Source organism: Brassica napus, chromosome C6, assembly GCF_020379485.1.
Source record: "Brassica napus cultivar Da-Ae chromosome C6, Da-Ae, whole genome shotgun sequence".
In the NCBI taxonomy this organism is placed as follows: Eukaryota; Viridiplantae; Streptophyta; class Magnoliopsida; order Brassicales; family Brassicaceae; genus Brassica; species Brassica napus.
In genome coordinates, this window is record NC_063449.1 from 29,078,375 (window position 1) to 29,095,795 (window position 17,421).

The following is a 17,421-nucleotide window of genomic DNA, read 5'->3' on the forward strand; positions in this document are numbered from 1 at the left end:
CCATCCAGACAACATCCCATAGGCAGGAAAATCACTTATGGTCCACAAAAGCATCGCTCGCATCGTAAAATTCGTCTTCGTTGAACAGTCATACGTCCTCACCCCTGTTGACCACAAATCCTTCAACTCTTTTATCAGTGGTTGTAGGAAAACATCCAGGGACCTTTTTGGATGGTTCGGACCAGGTATTAATATGGTCAAGAATAGTAACTCCCGTTGCATGCACATCTCCGGTGGCAGGTTGTATGGAGTAAGAAAGACTGGCCACAATGAATATTGTCTCCCTGACATTCCGAACGGACTAAATCCATCTGTGCATAATCCGAGATACACATTCCGGATATTGCTAGCGAAATCTGGATGTACTTTGTTGAAATGTTTCCAGGCTCTTGCATCTGATGGATGAGTCATCTCACCATCCGTCTGAGTATGCTCGGCATGCCATCTCATCTTTCCAGCAGTCTGCTCTGATTGATACAATCTTTTCAATCTATCTGTAATTGGTAGGTACCACATCCTTTGGTACGGTACCCTATTACGTCCCCGTCCTTGCGGCTTGAATCGTGGCTTCTTGCAGAATCGACATTCTTCTAGCTTCTCATCATCTCCCCAATAGATCATGCAGTTGTCGATGCAAACATCTATCATCTCCGAAGGCAACCCAAGACTATAAACCAGTTTCTGAATCTCATAATAAGAATCAGCAGACACATTGTCTTCCGGCAAGTACTCTTTAAACAAGTCCGCCCATTCGTTCATGCAACTTTCAGGTAGATTGTGATCAGTTTTAATATTCATCATTCTAGCAGCTAACGACAATTTAGAGAGACCTTCTCTACAACCACTGTAAAGTGGTTGATTCGCCGCGTTTAACATTTCGTAAAACTTTTTTGCATCTATATTAGGTTCTTCATCTTCATCATGAGCTACGAATGCATCAGCTACCATATCATGAACCCTATCATAATCTACCATCTCCTCCTGATGGTAACTATGTTCATTATGCAAATGATGATCAACCGGTTCTTTTTCCTGAAAATTGCTATTACTACTACTAGCTTCATTCTGATCATAATTAAAACCTTCTCCATGTTGAAACCAGATATAGTAATTTGCCGTGAAACCTCTATTTATTAAATGCTTCCAAACATTTTCACGATTTGCCAGTTTCGAATTGTTGCATTTCCGACAAGGACAGAACATCTTACCACTTTCTTGGGCGAGCGGTGTTGAATCTGCTTGATGCATAAATGTCTCCAGACCCGCAAGGTATTCTTTCGTCACTCTCCCGTTAGCATCTCTATGCATATACATCCACTTCCGCAACTCGTAAATAGTCCCGGAGCCAGCCATTTTTTTTCTTTCACGTTTTTTGTTGTTGGTGTGTTTAAAATGATGTTCAAACATCCATATTTATAGGAAAATTCGAATCTGGTAGTTGTAATTTTGCTATGAATTTACGACGAAAATTAATTAGGTGGGCAAAAAAAACGTGTAACACCTATAAAGTTGGTGGATTCAAAAATTTCCTCGCTAAATACACGTAAACTATTACCTCGTAAATACCACGCAAAGTTTACGTCGTATTTACGAGGAAATAGTTTTTCCTCGTAAAATACTCGTAAAATTACATCCACTTTACGACGAAACAGTTTTGTCGTTACGTTACGAGGAAATAACGATGACTTTACTTTTTCACGTAAATTCGTCGTAAACTCGACGCAAATTTACGAGGATTGTTTTTCCTCGTTAATTTTCGTAGTTAAGCATGTGTTTTCTTGTAGTGATAGATATCTTATGATTGAAGGAATAATTTGTTGGATCCATTTATAGCCACTGGGCTTTAAGGGAAATTGTGAAAAATAAATGACATGGGCATGTGTGTTCAACAGCCCAAAAACAATAATAATGAGAAGAAGATACTTGTCCCACATCGGTGGGAACAAGAGGAAATGAGGTGTTTATATATGGTCACTTGATATCATGTGTTAAACAGCTTGGAGAGAGAGGAAGGCTCCCCACGCACGCGCCGCCGCCGCCGTCCGGCCGGCTCGGCTCAGCTCGGCGTGGGCTTGGGCTTGGGCTTGGGTCTTGGGTCTTGGTGGAGGGCCTCCGGCCCGATAAAAATATTATTTTTGGACCAAGTTAAGCTCAACATTTTGCCATTTAAAATCTCAAAAACAACATGCATTTTATTTTGAAACGACAAGCAGTTTGTCTAGAAAATAGAAACGTCATGATGTTTATCTTCTCGAAATATTTAAACGAGATAAGAAAGAGAGAGATAGCGAGTCTTGGGGAATAAGTTCGTAACTTGAACTTCCCGAGATCTTTGCCAAATCCCCACTAACGAGCGCACGTTATGCAACATTTAGGGGAAGTCGCTCCTCGTCCATCTCTTTAAATACAACTAGTCTCTCTTCTCATTGCTCTAACGTTTTACACATCAAACCAACAGCGAAAATCCCTTAGCATAAGTCTTAAATACGAGAGTGTTTCATAGAGTTTATAGTTCGATAGGGAGATCACGAGTGAGGCGTGATTCGTCTGCCATGGTTGTATCCTGGGACTCTATATTCGTACAGTCCCGTCTCACTAACGGAGCGAATATTTTGAGTTAAGGAAAGAAATCATATCTCGACTCCATGTCTCTTTGCGAATACGATTTCTTTTCGTTCTTGTATTCGCCTTTTACATTTGTCTATTTCCGTAACATCGCTTTTTATTTTATCGTTTATGTCAGTCCGGTTTTCCGGCTTCTACAATCTTAACTCAAAATCGCTTTATGTCTAAAGCTCGAATCGGGTTGAAGAACGATTTATAAAAACGGGTTTTGGAACCGAGTTTGCGATTTGCTTTCTAGCACTTCTGTGAAACGTTTATTCTTATTTCATAACGGGGTTTGCGATTTGCTTTCCAGCACTTCCGCGAAACATTTGTTCTTATTTCATAACCGTGTTTGCGATTTGCTTTTTAGCACTTCCGCGAAACGTTTATTGTTTATTTCATTACGCTTTGCGGATTGCTTTCTAGCATTTTTCGCAAAACGTTTTTGATACATTCTTAAAACGTTATATACATGAATCGTTTCAGTAACCGCTTTCTTAAGCGAGTTTGTGAAACATTCTAAGTCTATAAAAATGTTTTCTGCGAATGCTTCTAAGCGAGTTTGCAAAACATTTTCTCAAGACTTATATCGATATGATTTGGTACAAACACCAAAAATGAACATCGATTTTAAACTATTATTTTTCTTTAAAATAATATGTTATTTGTTGAATGGAGTACTGATTCGTCTTCATGGTTTTCTCTCCAGGAAAAACAATGACGAACGATAACAACACCCCCATTGACACCACAAATGTCAATCAGACTCCACTCAACGTTGCAGCAACTGATGCAACCGTGACAAACGTTGGAAACATCACAGCGTCAACAACAAGCACTATCCTCCCTGCAGGAAATGCTGCTGATGAAACCACTCGCCGGAGTCTATTCGGTGCTGGTCTTTATCAGACGGGTTCAGTTTCAGCAACTGCAAGTGATCCGGTGGCAGTTCAAACTCCTCCGGCTGTCCCTAGTGTGTTCACTCAAGGACTGATGCCAGACAAGTTTGATGGCAAAGGCTTCAAAACGTGGCAGAAGAAGATGATGTTCTTCCTGACAACGATGAAGCTGGACAAGTTCATCCAGGAGGACAAGCCCCTTATGCCTTACGGGATTGATGATGTTCACAGTCTTGCAACTGTTGACATATGGGTGCATTCCGGCTTCATCTGCAAAAGTAACATTTTGGGTCGTCTCATTGACCCATTGCACCGTGTCTACTGTGAGATCCCCACGGCGAAAAAGCTATGGAGATCACTGGAAATGAAGTACAGAGGTGAGGACGCTGGCTGCAGAAGTATGTGGTCTCAAAGTTCCACGACTTCAAAATGCTGGATTCAAAACCAATCATGGATCAGGTGGAAGCGCTTCAGCTCATTTGCCATGAAATCGCTGCTGAAGGAATGTCCATCTGCGAGACATTCACAACTCTCAGCTTCATTGAAAAGCTTCCTCCAAGCTATGCGGATTTCAAGAACTACTTGAAGCACAAAAAGAAAAAGATGGGGCTCGAGGAGCCCATCATGAGGCTTCAGATGGAATCCAGAAACCGAATTGCTGACAATGTCACTGCGAAGGAGCACAGTGTCAACATGGCTGAGCACAAAGGCAAAGGAAAGGCACACGCCCATTCTCCTGCAAAGCCTTCCAAAAATGTTGCAGCCCTGAAGGCTTCTGGAAAAAACTTCAAGAACAAAGGCATTGAAATCAATGTGAATGCGAATGTGGAGAAGTTCAGGGGGAAATGTCACTACTGCCACAAAGTGGGGCACAAGACTGTTGAGTGTCGCAAAAAGATCAAGGATGAGAAGGCTCAGGAAAATCTCACTGAGGAGGATCTCGTTGCTGTGGTGACTGAAGCCAACATGGTTGAAAGCAACAACCCCAAGGAATGGTGGTATGACACTGGTGCCACCACCCACATTTGCACCGATAGGGCGATGTTCAGCACCTATGAGAAAAGCAAGACTCAGGAGAAGCTCAAGATGGGAAACACTGCAGTCTCCAAGATTGAAGGACGCGGCAATGTGATTTTGAAGATGACATCTGGACGTGAGGTCACTCTGACAAATTTTGAAGCATGTGCCTGACATGACAAAGAACCTGGTCTTGGGAACCTTGCTCAGCAAGAATGGATTCACCACAAGTTTTGAGGCTGACAAGCTCGTGATTAAAGAAGAATGGGATGTATTTGGGAAGAGGGTATGTTAAGGGTGGACTTGTCAAGTTGAATGTAATGACAGTCCTTCCGAAAGTTGTAGCTCCAAAAGTTTCAATGAATAAGAAAGAGCCAGTTGCTTATTTGGTTGAGTCTTTTAATATATGGCATGAAAGATTAGGCCATGTAAACTATAATTCTATACAAAGATTAATGAATTTAAATCTAATTCCTAAATGCAAAACAAGTAAACAGAAATGTGAAGTATGCGTACAGGCTAAGCTCACAAAAACGCCATCACCTCGTGTTGAAAGAACTAATAAACCTCTAGATTTAATTCACACCGATTTATGTGATTTAAAATACATACAAACTAGAGGTGGTAAAAAGTACTTTGTGACCTTCATAGATGACTGCACAAAATATTGTTATGTATATTTATTACATAGCAAAGACGAAACCTTAGAAAAATTCAAAGAATTTAAACTCGAGGTCAAAAATCAGCTTAAAACAACTATTAAAGTAGTTAGAAGCGACAGAGGAGGCGAGTATGATGGTCCATTCAATGCATTCTGTAAAGAACATGGAATAATCCATCAAACTACAGCTCCTTACTCACCATAATCTAATGGAGTTGCTGAACGCAAAAATCGAACTCTAAAAGAGATGATGAATGCAATGTTGCAGGAATCTGGGTTACCCCAGAACATGTGGGGGGAAGCGTTGCTTACCACTAATTATATCCTCAACAAAATTCCACACAAGGTAACTGGCAAAACTCCATATGAATTATGGAAAGGTAATTTACCTTCGTATAAATACCTCAAAGTGTGGGGCTGCCTGGCAAAAGTTGCGGTACCACCACCAAAGAAGGTATCTATTGGACCTAAAACAGTAGATTGCATCTTCATCGGATATGCACATAACAGTAATGCTTACCGATTTCTGGTACATAAATCTGAAATATCAGACATTCATGCAAATACAGTCATGGAATCAAGAAATGCATCTTTCTTCGAAAATATTTTTCCATATAAGGAAAAACAAGGTTCAAAACGAACTCGAGAAGAAAGAGACAATGACAAAAACTCAGAAATTGAAACAAACTTCGAGATTTCTATAAATGATATTTCAGAAAATGAAGAAAAAGATGAACCTCGAAGGAGCAAAAGAGCTCGAAAAGAAAAATCTTTTGGAGAAGATTTCCTAATGGCATTTTTAGTAGAAAATGTTTCAAAAACTTTGGCAGAAGCCATGGCTTCACCAGAAGCTCCATTCTGGAACGAAGCGGTCAGGAGTGAATTTGATTCGATCATGCAAAATTATACTTATTACATAACGGATTTACCACCTTGCTGCAAAGCATTAGGGAATAAATGGAAAAATGACACGAAAACCTGGTGGAAAATACAAGTCTAGGCTTGTAGTTCAAGGATTCTGACAAAAGGAAGGCCTTGACTATTTTGATACATATTCTCCAGTGACGAGGATAACATCAATAAGACTGATGATAGCAATCACAGCCTTAAGAGACCTAGAAATCCATCAAATGGATGTAAAAACTGCTTTTCTAAATGGTGATTTAGAAAAGAAAATTTACGTGAAACAACCTGAAGGTTTTGTCATTCCCGAACAGGAAGACAAAGTATGTCGACTTGTAAAGTCACTTTATGGGCTTAAACAAGCTCCTAAACAGTGGCACGAAAAATTTGACAATACAATGATGTCAAATGGTTTCAAAATAAATGAATGTGACAAATGCATATACTACAAAACAACAAAAAATGCGTATGTTTTGCTATGTCTATATGTAGATGATATGCTCATTATTGGAAGCAATAAAGACATTATCAATCAAACAAAAAACATGCTCAAAGGGACATTTGAGATGAAAGACTTGGGATTAGCAGATGTAATTCTCGGGATTAAAGTCACAAGAAATTCAAACGGAATTATCTTAACCCAATCTCTTTATGCTCAAACAATATTAGAGAGGTTTAAAAATTACTCTAATAGTACGGCAAAAACTCCGTTAGATCCCCAAATGCACTTGACAAAGAATTCAGGTGAAGCGGTTTCACAAAACGAGTATGCACGTGTGATCGGAAGTCTCATATGTACTTGACCAATTGTACTAGACCGGATCTGGCGCATGCAGTAAACGTACTTAGTCGATATACAAGTAATCCAGGTCATACACACTGGAAAGCTATAACGAGGGTACTCAATTACTTGCGCTACACCAAAGATGTTGGGCTTCACTATGGTAAAGAACCAGCAGTTTTAGAAGGATACAGTGATGCTAAATGGATATCAGATTCTAAAAACTCAAAATCCACAAGTGGATATGTCTTTACACTAGGAGGAGCAGCAATATCATGGAAATCTACCAAACAAACAGTGTTAGCCAGATCAACCATGGAATCTGAGTTCATAGCCTTAGACAAAGCAGCAGAAGAAGCTGAATGGCTTAGAAATTTTTTGGAAGATATTCCGATGTGGGAGAAACCTGTACCAGCTATGCGCATACATTGTGATAGTCAATCAGCAATAGCTCGGGCTCAGAATAATCTCTACAATGGTAAATCTCGTCACATCAGAAGACGACATAAAACCATTAGACAACTTATTTCAACTGGTGTAATCACAATATACTACATCAAATCGGCTGACAACCTAGCGGATCCATTTACTAAAGGTTTGCCACAAGATGTTGTTGCTAAATCATCAAAAGGAATGGGTTTAAAGCCTATAACGAATGAGGATGCTTGATTGCAACCCTACCTATCATGACTGGAGATCCCAAGACGTAGGTTCAAAGGGAAAACAAAATCAAACAGAATCTAACCAAAGCACTTGAGACAAAGTAGTCTCTTCCTAGCTCCTAAGATGATAAAGTGCTAAAGAAAGTGATAAGGATAAGCATAAGCTTTTAATGATTCCATAGCTTCTGAAGCGGAGTATTACTCAATACTTTTCATGGTCAATCACCTAATGAGTGTGAAATGAGGCCGTTTCTAGGAGAATGAATGCAAGGCTATATTCTCTAAGTTCACTCATGAAAACCAGGAATAGTTCAGGGCCACAATGAACACAATAGAGAACTAAGTTCTACGAGAAAATGAAGCTGCGTTATGCATGTTGTCTCGGTTTACATAAAACACCGGTTGGTTCAAGACATCATGTTCACCTTCTGGTAAAGTAAACCCGACAGATATTAACTATGAGTGGTTCAAGGCTTAAAAATGCCACCAATTCAAACACAATGAATTTTTCGCAAACACTCTCGATAAGTCTGTCCAGTCTAGTAAGGATTAGAATAAGTATAGTTTTAAGAGTCTATCGAGTCTGCATTTAGTCTGCATATGTTTAGAAGAGTCATTTCTATTCATGTGGGGGATTGTTGGATCCATTTATAGCCACTGGGCTTTAATGGAAATTGTGAAAAATAAATGACATGGGCATGTGTGTTCAACAGCCCAAAAACAATAATAATGAGAAGAAGATACTTGTCCCACATCGGTGGGAACAAGAGGAAATGAGGTGTTTATATATGGTCACTTGATATCATGTGTTAAACAGCTTGGAGAGAGAAGAAGGCTCTCCACGCGCGCGCCGCCGCCGCCGTCCGGCCGGCTCGGCTCGGCTCGGCGTGGGCTTGGGCTTGGGTCTTGGTGGAGGGCCTCCGGCCCGATAAAAATATTCTTTTTGGACCAAGTTAAGCTCAACATTTTGCCATTTAAAATCTCAAAAACAACATGCATTTTATTTTGAAACGACAAGCAGTTTGTCTAGAAAATAAAAACGTCATGATGTTTATCCTCTCGAAATATTTAAACAAGATAAGAAAGAGAGAGACAGCGAGTCTTGGGGAATAAGTTCGTAACTTGAACTTCCCGAGATCTTTGCCAAATCCCCACTAACGAGCGCACGTTATGCAACAGTTACGGGAAGTCGTTCCTCGTCCATCTCTTTAAATACAACTCGTCTCTCTTCTCATTGCTCTAACATTTTACACATCAAACCAACAGCGAAAATCCCTTAGCGTAAGTCTTAATTACGAGAGTGTTTCGTAGAGTTTATAGTTCGATAGGGCGATCACGAGTGAGGCGTGATTCGTCAGCCATGGTTGTATCCTGGGACTCTATATTCGTACAGTCCTGTCTCACTAACGGAGCGAATATTTAGAAATAAGGAAATAGATCATATCTCGACTCCATGTCTCTTTGCGAATACGATTTCTTATCGTTCTTGTATTCGCCTTTTACATTCGTCTATTTCCTTAACATCGCTTTTTATGTTATCGTTTATGTCAGTCCGGTTTTCCGGCTTCTACATAATTAACGTAAGTGATCATATATTATTTTTTATTCTTTAGCTATGAATTTGTTGCTCACGGAGCTCCATAATCATGAACTATGTAATTCCTAGCTTAGTTTTCTTATAAAGCCGAGTTTGAAGACATCTGTGACCATCTCTCTAATTTAGTCTCTAGAAAATAATAGGTCAGTTAAATACTTTGACATATCTTGCCAGACAAGTAAAAAAATAAAGCATTGATTGTTTTAATTTTCGGTATTCTTTGTAGTAGAGAATGTAGATCCTTCCGATCACCATGATTATTTGCTTTGGTAAGTCTATTCTGACTCCCTTTGTGCGTGTTTATAATAATTTAGTTGTTTCCATAATATTTTAAGATATTTTTGATGTATTTTTTTTAGGTACCAGTGTATAAGAGTACCTTCTAAGATATGCTTTAAGACGTTTTATGTTTGTTGTTTAGATGAGCGACTACGACCGCCTTACGCCAGGAGTTCTGGTGATTCTAATTCCAGTTCATGTGAACTTAGCGAAGGAGAGAGATTTGGAGAAGCTGATGCTCTACGACGGTGTCACGTGGCAGGAGAAGTTGGGGAGGGGTTTGTTCAACTCGCTCCTCTGAGTTGGGGCTATGTCGGTCATCCACATCCTAATCTCAACTCATATCTTCGTCGCTTATTGCAAAAATCCATAACCTTTCTTTGACATGGAAAACTGTGCCCCTTTGTTCACCGGCCATAAAGTAAGCATATACACTCATACTTATATGTGTTATCTATAGTTTTTATATGTCAACTATTTGATGAAACATTTTTTTTTTTGCAAGCCAAAGCCCTGGCAAGTGGAACAATCATCATTACAAACAAAGGTCAATGTATTTTTGTTTTTTTTCCTTGAAAAAAAAAACAATTATACAAGTTCAAACTTACTTTTTTTGGCTAAGTAGTTCAAACTTTCTCTATATGCATAAGTTTTATGTCTAAATGAAGATGAACCCAAGAGTAGTGGAATATGGGAACTGAGTGTCTAAGAGTTTCACCTATGCAAGCGATGGGCACAAAGAACAGCAATGTGCTGAAATGGCTACGCTGTTTGCATTTTATTTTAAGAAATAGATAAAGAGAATGAGGAGAAGAGTGGACAGCAGAGATGTCTGAGACTCCAAGGGTCCAATTAACACATTCAACAACTAAACATACATAATGTATTTGTCTTTAATTTCTTTCTTATTCTTTTCTCTTTATTCTGTGGGTTTTTGTTGTTCTTGCGATTAGGGTTCTTGGTCTACTTTAAGTGTATTGATGGAGTGCTGGAATCTTTCAGTGACTAATTCAGCAATAAGATAGTCATGAGCAGTTCATCTCTATGTCTGTTAGTTAGATTGGCTTACCATTCAATGATCCTGCAAAATTTTTTAGCCAACTTCTTGTGTTTTCTCTCCTGATGTTCGAGTCACAAAGAGTCAGGATGAGACTGTTCAAAAATCATAGAATATGTTTTTAGGCTTCAGATATCAAATGTGTTACTTTGATTCAGGGGAAGTGTTCTGAGCATCCGCTTTAGTTTTTTAAATGCAATCTTTGTTTAGTATACGCTTTAATTTCTTAAACGCAGAAACAAAGAGATAGGCATCTACGAGTTTGATTTGGATTTGTCGCACATGGGCTTTGTGATAGAGTTTGCAATTTCCTCAGATTCCACATCTGTAGATAGATATTTGGCACCTATCACTTTGGCAAGTGGAAGCTTAAGATCACGAAATGATATCTTGATGGGGCTGAAACTTCTGAATCAGATGATTTACCTTAAAATTGTGCTGGTAATAGTGGCAGCTTTATCCAATCACATTAAACTTAAGAATACTCTTTTGTTATATGCACGGAACAAATGGAATAAAACAATACACTCCGTGAAGAAATTATGTGGTTTAAGCTTTACTTATAACATTCCACCACTTCAAATTTTAATTTTCGTCTCAATGTGCTTTTGCTTCTCCCTTCCCCTCCATCCTGCCCTTCTATAAGTCATTTAATCTATTGGTAAAAGTTCTAAATGTAACAATAATTTCAAGAATAGGAAATAAATATTTATAAAAAATTAAGATTTTGCTCAAAAAAATTAAGATATTTTTCAAATCAAAACTACAAATTTTATAGATAAGCAAACTGCGCGTAACGCGGTAAAATCTCTAGTGTAGTTTAAAAGGTATAATCGTTAAGTAAAACTTAATTCACACGTGATTTTAGGTGCACTTGGGTTTTAAAAATTTAATATGCCGAGTTGGTAAGCTATAAAACGGCTATGTTTTATGCAGTGGCATATGATGATATTTTTTTAGAAAAAGTTAGGGCTATTTCTTTTTTATATTCCTGTTTTAATAGTTTAAATTTAAATACGTAACAAACAATATTAAAACTATTAATATTTTATTGCTAAGATATTGAGAGGAAAAGGCTGCACGTGTAAACACACATGGGCAACGTGTCACTTAGAGCATCATTATCCACGGTTTCTTAGGGCGGTGTTCTTAGGGAAATATAAGAAGCTGTTTCTTAATTTTTTAGTTGAAAATTAAGAAATTGTTTCTTATATTTAGTTAAGAACTCTGCCCTAAGAAACCGCGGATAATGACGGTGTTAAGCCCATGATTTCTATTGGGCCTGTCTTAAGCCCAAACTTCGTAAACCGGTCCCAAACAAAAAGTCAACGACAAAGAGAAAACTTCCGCCGCATATTCTCAGATCGGATCCTTCGCGCTAGAGAGACAAGAGAGATGCAGAGGGACGTGTCGAGCTGCAACACTTACAACTATGGAGACGCTCACTACTGGGACGCTCGTTACGTGCAAGACGCGCTTTCCTTCGACTGGTACCAACGCTACTCTTCTCTTCGCCCTTTCGTTCGGAACTTCATCCCTACTTCTTCACGAGTCCTCATGGTTGGCTGTGGCAATTCCCGTAAATATTTCTCTCCTTCCTCTTACCATTGATTGAAGTTGACTTTTGAGTGTTCCAAGTTAAAACCTTTTGAGCTCTTTTTTTGGTGCAGTTATGTCAGAGGATATGGTCAAGGACGGATACGAGGACATAACGAACGTTGACATATCTTCAGTGGCTATTGAGATGATGCAAACCAAATATGCTTCTGTTCCTCAGCTCAAATGTACAACATTTTAAATATCTAATTTCAGTTAATTGATTTGGGCTATGTAAAGGAAGAAGTTTTACTGATACCCAACAGATATGCAAATGGATGTTAGAGATATGAGCTACTTTGCAGACGATTCCTTTGACACTGTCATTGATAAAGGTGAGTCCTTTGTTCCTCTGCTCTGTTTGGTTGTTTTGATAGAGAAAGCTTAGAGGTGATTCTTTTGTTTCAGGAACACTTGATTCATTGATGGTATGGAGTGTATCTTGAATCTACTCTCATCCTTTGTTTTACGGTATTACATGTCTCCATGCGTATGTTTTTTAAGCTTTCTTCTTCTTTTTTTTTGTGTGGTGGCCGTGTGTGTACTTCCAGTGTGGGAATGATGCTCCTCTAAGTGCTTCGAGAATGTTGGGTGAAGTTAGCAGGTTATTTAGTTAGTTAGCACCACCTAATGTCATCCTTGCTCCTGGATCATCATCATATAGATCATGCCACTGTTAATTATTGGATTTAATTTTTAACATTGCCCATATATTTATGAACCGACAAAGCTCTTTTCTTTTTTCTCATTTATGCAGGCTGATTAAACCTGGAGGGACCTATTTTTTGGTATGTTAACTTTCACTTGCTATGTCTGGAACCGTTCTTGTCCATCGTCACATGTAAACTTAAACATTGACTTATGTGTATGTTAGATAACGTATGGTGATCCCAAAGTGAGAATGCCTCATCTGAATCCTTCTGCTTACAACTGGAAGATCTCCTTATACATCATACGTAAGCTTCCACTTTTAGTTACTTACTACGAAACTGCACACTCTACTTAACGCTTTTTAATTCTTGTAGCAAGACCAGGGTTTAAAAAGCCAGGTGACTGCAGCTCGTCATCGAAGTCGTGTCTGGAAGCTATACCATTGACAAGTGAAGGAATGTTGCCGCACGATTATGTTCTGGAGGATCCTGATTCCCACTTTATTTACATATGCAGAAAGACGGATGAAGAAGTAGCTCAAATAGCCTCGTACCCACTAATGGAGGATGTTCTGTAGTGATGCTTGTGGAGGCTATAAAGACACAATGCAACCATTGTGCAATGAGTGTTGTCTTCTTGATCTCCCCCACCATCTGTTGTTGTATTTTGTATTTTCTCTTTTGATCTATATCCCATTTGTAACTCTAAAGTTTATATTCTCTCTCTCAGTTTCTTTTATACGAATAAACATCTTACCCTTTTTAGTATCATCTTAAGAGTCTTAATGGATTTCTTTCATGTATGGTCATTTGACAAAATGAGTCTATAATGTATAAGTTCTGCAAAGTGAAATAATCATATTTCAAATAAAACCTCTCTAAATCAGTGACCTTGTTATCTCTTAAAACATTCTGCTGCCTAATAGGGTGCTTGATTAGTTTAGTAAACTAAAGGGGGAGATTTGAGAAAATAGTAAAATACGAGGGGCTAATAGTAAAAATGTTCGGAAGATGGAATTAAATACAAGTTGGATTCGAAAAGAAGCGTTCTCTCTGGCACTCGCTCTCTCTCTCTCTTTGGCCTACCAAAAAAAAAAAAAAATACTTGAATGCGATCTTCGTGTGGCGGTAAGCATCCCGATTGCGTTTTCTTGTCGTTTAGCGACTCAATTTCTAGGGCTTCTTCGAGCTCCTGATCGGTCGCCTGAGTTTTATTCGGTAACATTTGTTTTTGGGTGGCAGGAAGATGGGGTTGATATCTGGGATTCTGTTCGGGATTGTCTTCGGCGTAGCTATAATGGCTGGATGGGCTCGTATGATGACTCACCGCACCTCCAAGCGTGTCGCCAAGGTTCGATTCAGTTTTTTTGATTCATCTAGAGATTGATTAACGATTTTCAAATCTGGGATTGTAAATCCTTCGTGGCTGTGTTTAGATCACTGGATTAGCTGAAATGCGTAACTTATTAGTGTTTCTTGTTGTGAATCTGTTGATTCTACTTAACGACCTGGTGGATTCCATTTTTCACCATTTTGCTTGTTCAGGTTGAGAACCTACATCCTTCGTTATGTGTATCACTGGCACGACGAGTAGATGTGTTTCTTGGGCTCTGATACTGTATAATTGATTAGTTGTTATAGCCTCTTTTTTTTTTTCTTTTGGCAGGCAGTTGATATGAAACTTCTAGGCTCTCTTAGCAGAGAAGATTTGATCAAAATTTGCGGTGATAATTTTCCTCAGTGGATATCCTTTCCAGCCTTTGAACAGGTACTTCTCATCAACTTTGTGTGCTTCTTCTTGTATAGTCAATCTTTGAACTTGCGTATTTGGTTGTTCAACATGGTTTAGTTTTTCTCTAACTTAGATGTTGAATTATTTGTCTTATATTCAACTATGGTTGGTCTTGGGTTGTGTACATATTATCTTTCTCTGGTTTTGTAACACGTGTTATTAGAAAATGATTGAAACTTTTCATACTGGAAACTTTTCTTATACGTTTGTTTTTTCAGGTCAAATGGCTGAATAAACTACTAGGCAAGATGTGGCCATTTATTGCAGAGGTGAGATTTTAATTTTCTTTTGATACATTTATTAAGTGCATTCTTTTCCAGTGTATATTGTTGAAAGTTGCCTATGATAGTACCCTGAAATTTGGTAACTGTAAATATCCTAATAGGAAGTTTAGTAAGCGAAAGTTTTCTTTCTGAAAAATCTGTTGAGATTTAGTTTGTCCTAAATGGAGTTGTAAACATCTAATTGTTTGGCTGTGGTACACAAGTCTAGTGTTAATCAACGCCTAAGATAGGTCCAATTTGTTGGAATGCAAGAAAACAATATGCAGCTTGGCCGTCAAAAATTCTGAAGTATCCGTTGTTCTGTTGAATAATTTCCAGGCAGCAACTATGGTAATAAGAGATTCTGTAGAACCGCTGCTTGAAGATTACAGACCACCGGGAATTACTTCCCTGAAGTTCAGCAAGTTGACTCTGGGTAACGTAGCACCAAAGATTGAAGGTAAAGTAGGGTGGACTACATCATCGTTTGTGATTGTTATTTTTTCTCTTCCACTTTGTTTATTTCAAGCTTGCATTGTCCTACTTTCTATTTTAGATGAGTTACCTTCCAAATGATAATGAATCCTTGGGCTTTGAAGAATATCATGCATTTGTCTTATAGGCTAGTTTTTTCGTAAGTCTTAGCACTTGCATTATTAATCATTGCTGCAGGTATTCGAGTTCAAAGTTTCAAGGAAGGTCAAGTCACAATGGATGTTGATCTTCGATGGGGTGGTGATCCAAATATCGTTTTAGGTGTTACAGCACTCGTTGCTTCCATACCCATTCAGGTTACTAAAGAATAAAGATATATTTTTGTATTTCTTGTTTGGGTTTTTCTGTAGTATAAGATTAATATATCCGTTTACACCTTGAGTATTGCTTCCCAATATAGATTGATTATCTCTACCAACACTCGTTTCTGGCTGAAACAGTTGAAGGATCTTCAAGTTTTCACAGTTGCACGTGTTATCTTTCAACTTGCGGATGAGATTCCTTGTATATCTGCTGTTGTTGTAGCTCTACTTGCTGAGGTACATTTTTTTCCCTTTTGAAAATCCAGAATCAGATGCATGTTTCTTTATCACTCTCCTATCTGACAATAACCAACTTTTTATATGATCTCAACCAGCCAAAACCGAGAATCGATTACACTCTGAAGGCTGTCGGTGGAAGCTTGACGGCAATTCCTGGACTATCTGATATGATCGATGTAAGTTCTTCTCTTGGCTGGTCAAGCAGTTTCCAGATGTTTAATTTGTTTACCCGTTTGCGCTTATGGACAGCTTTATGCTTTTTATTTTGTTAGGACACCGTCGATACTATTGTCCAAGACATGCTTCAGTGGCCTCATAGAATAGTGGTTCCCATCGGTGGTATTCCTGTTGATCTCAGGTACATTCCTGTGTTTCATTTTGGATTTTTCTTCACTTATATAGTATATTTTGCCTGCAACTACCAATCTTTTGTCTTTTCTCCTCTTCTGATATTGAACGATTCTCTCTATTTGTTATCTTTTACAGTGATTTAGAACTTAAGCCACAGGGAAAGCTTATAGTGACAGTAGTGAAAGCAACCAACTTGAAGAATAAGGAATTGATTGGAAAATCAGACCCTTATGCAACCATCCACATCCGTCCTGTGTTCAAGTATAAAACAAAGACAATCGAGAACAACCTGAGTCCTGTTTGGGACCAAACCTTTGAATTGATTGCAGAGGACAAAGAAACTCAGTCGCTCACTATAGAGGTTTGCAATCTGCAACAGTTATGCTCCGTACTTGTTCAAGTTTGTCATGTCAAACATTAACTGTCCACAAACTTTTGACAGGTATTTGATAAAGACGTAGGCCAAGACGAGCGTCTAGGACTTGTGAAACTTCCTTTAAGCAGTTTGGAGGTCGGGGTTACAAAGGAGATGGAGCTAAACCTGTTGTCTTCACTTGATACTCTGAAAGTAAAAGATAAGAAAGATAGAGGAAGTATAACCCTAAAGGTACATTATCATGAGTTCAACAAAGAGGAGCAAATGGCTGCGTTAGAAGAAGAGAAGAAAATAATGGAAGAGCGGAAGAGACTGAAGGAAGCAGGAATGATAGGTAGCACAATGGATGCAGTTGGAAGTGGGCTCGGTACTGGTGTAGGATTGGTTGGGACAGGGATTGGTGCAGGAGTAGGCCTGGTTGGGACCGGGGTGACCTCGGGCGTCGGGATGGTTGGTAGCGGTTTTGGAGCAATGGGTAGTGGATTGAGCAAAGCAGGGAGATTCATGGGTAGAACAATTACAGGTCAGTCTAGTAAGCGTAGTGGCTCATCCACACCTGTGAATAGCGAGACCGATGGTTCGAAACAGCAGTAAGTAAAACTTTGGGTTTAAGCAAAAAGATTTGTGATCATAAAAACATTGTTTTATCATACAATGCGACTTACTGTTTATACTCCTTTCGTGTTTTTCTTTGTTACTTGTCTCTATATTTTGCATTCACCTTTTCAATTCTCGTAAGCAATTCAAGACCACATCAAAAGATTAAACGTAAGTGAACAACAATATGGACAACTGTACGTTATTGCGATGCAACTTTTTTTTACTTAAGAATACAAGAACAGAGGCAACACTATAAACAGAACAGTATTAGCCGTTGTGGTTTGTACATGGAA

General features: G+C 38.7%; 2 protein-coding genes across 2 annotated transcripts; both read left to right on the forward strand.

Moving 5' to 3' along the window:
- Positions 1-11,783: 11,783 nt before the first annotated feature.
- On the forward strand, positions 11,784-13,470 carry LOC106452592 (EEF1A lysine methyltransferase 4). The gene is made up of 8 exons (XM_013894746.3): positions 11,784-12,042; positions 12,134-12,247; positions 12,326-12,394; positions 12,468-12,487; positions 12,611-12,663; positions 12,817-12,847; positions 12,934-13,015; positions 13,085-13,470. Exons 1-8 carry the CDS (start codon positions 11,859-11,861, stop codon positions 13,285-13,287), a joined length of 756 nt encoding a protein of 251 aa, XP_013750200.1. The 5' UTR covers positions 11,784-11,858; the 3' UTR covers positions 13,288-13,470.
- Positions 13,471-13,735: 265 nt separating this feature from the next.
- LOC106454227 (calcium-dependent lipid-binding protein) lies at positions 13,736-17,257 on the forward strand. Its single transcript, XM_022714944.2, has 11 exons — positions 13,736-13,837; positions 13,952-14,060; positions 14,376-14,477; positions 14,720-14,770; positions 15,104-15,224; positions 15,437-15,555; positions 15,700-15,798; positions 15,897-15,977; positions 16,074-16,159; positions 16,288-16,513; positions 16,595-17,257. The coding sequence occupies exons 2-11, from the start codon at positions 13,956-13,958 to the stop codon at positions 17,120-17,122; spliced, it is 1,518 nt and encodes a 505-aa protein (XP_022570665.2). The 5' UTR covers positions 13,736-13,837; positions 13,952-13,955; the 3' UTR covers positions 17,123-17,257.
- The last annotated feature ends 164 nt before the right edge of the window (positions 17,258-17,421 follow it).

Excerpts from the sequence above, each read along its gene's own strand:
- LOC106452592 (XM_013894746.3), top strand. The coding sequence starts at position 11,859 with ATGCAGAGGGACGTGTCGAGCTGCAACACTTACAACTATGGAGACGCT. Across the intron at positions 12,488-12,610 it reads GAACACTTGATTCATTGATG|TGTGGGAATGATGCTCCTCT; the intron begins GTATGGAGTGTA and ends GTGTACTTCCAG. Across the intron at positions 12,848-12,933 it reads CTGGAGGGACCTATTTTTTG|ATAACGTATGGTGATCCCAA; the intron begins GTATGTTAACTT and ends TGTGTATGTTAG.
- LOC106454227 (XM_022714944.2), top strand. The coding sequence starts at position 13,956 with ATGGGGTTGATATCTGGGATTCTGTTCGGGATTGTCTTCGGCGTAGCT. Across the intron at positions 15,978-16,073 it reads GACTATCTGATATGATCGAT|GACACCGTCGATACTATTGT; the intron begins GTAAGTTCTTCT and ends TTATTTTGTTAG. Across the intron at positions 16,514-16,594 it reads CTCAGTCGCTCACTATAGAG|GTATTTGATAAAGACGTAGG; the intron begins GTTTGCAATCTG and ends AACTTTTGACAG.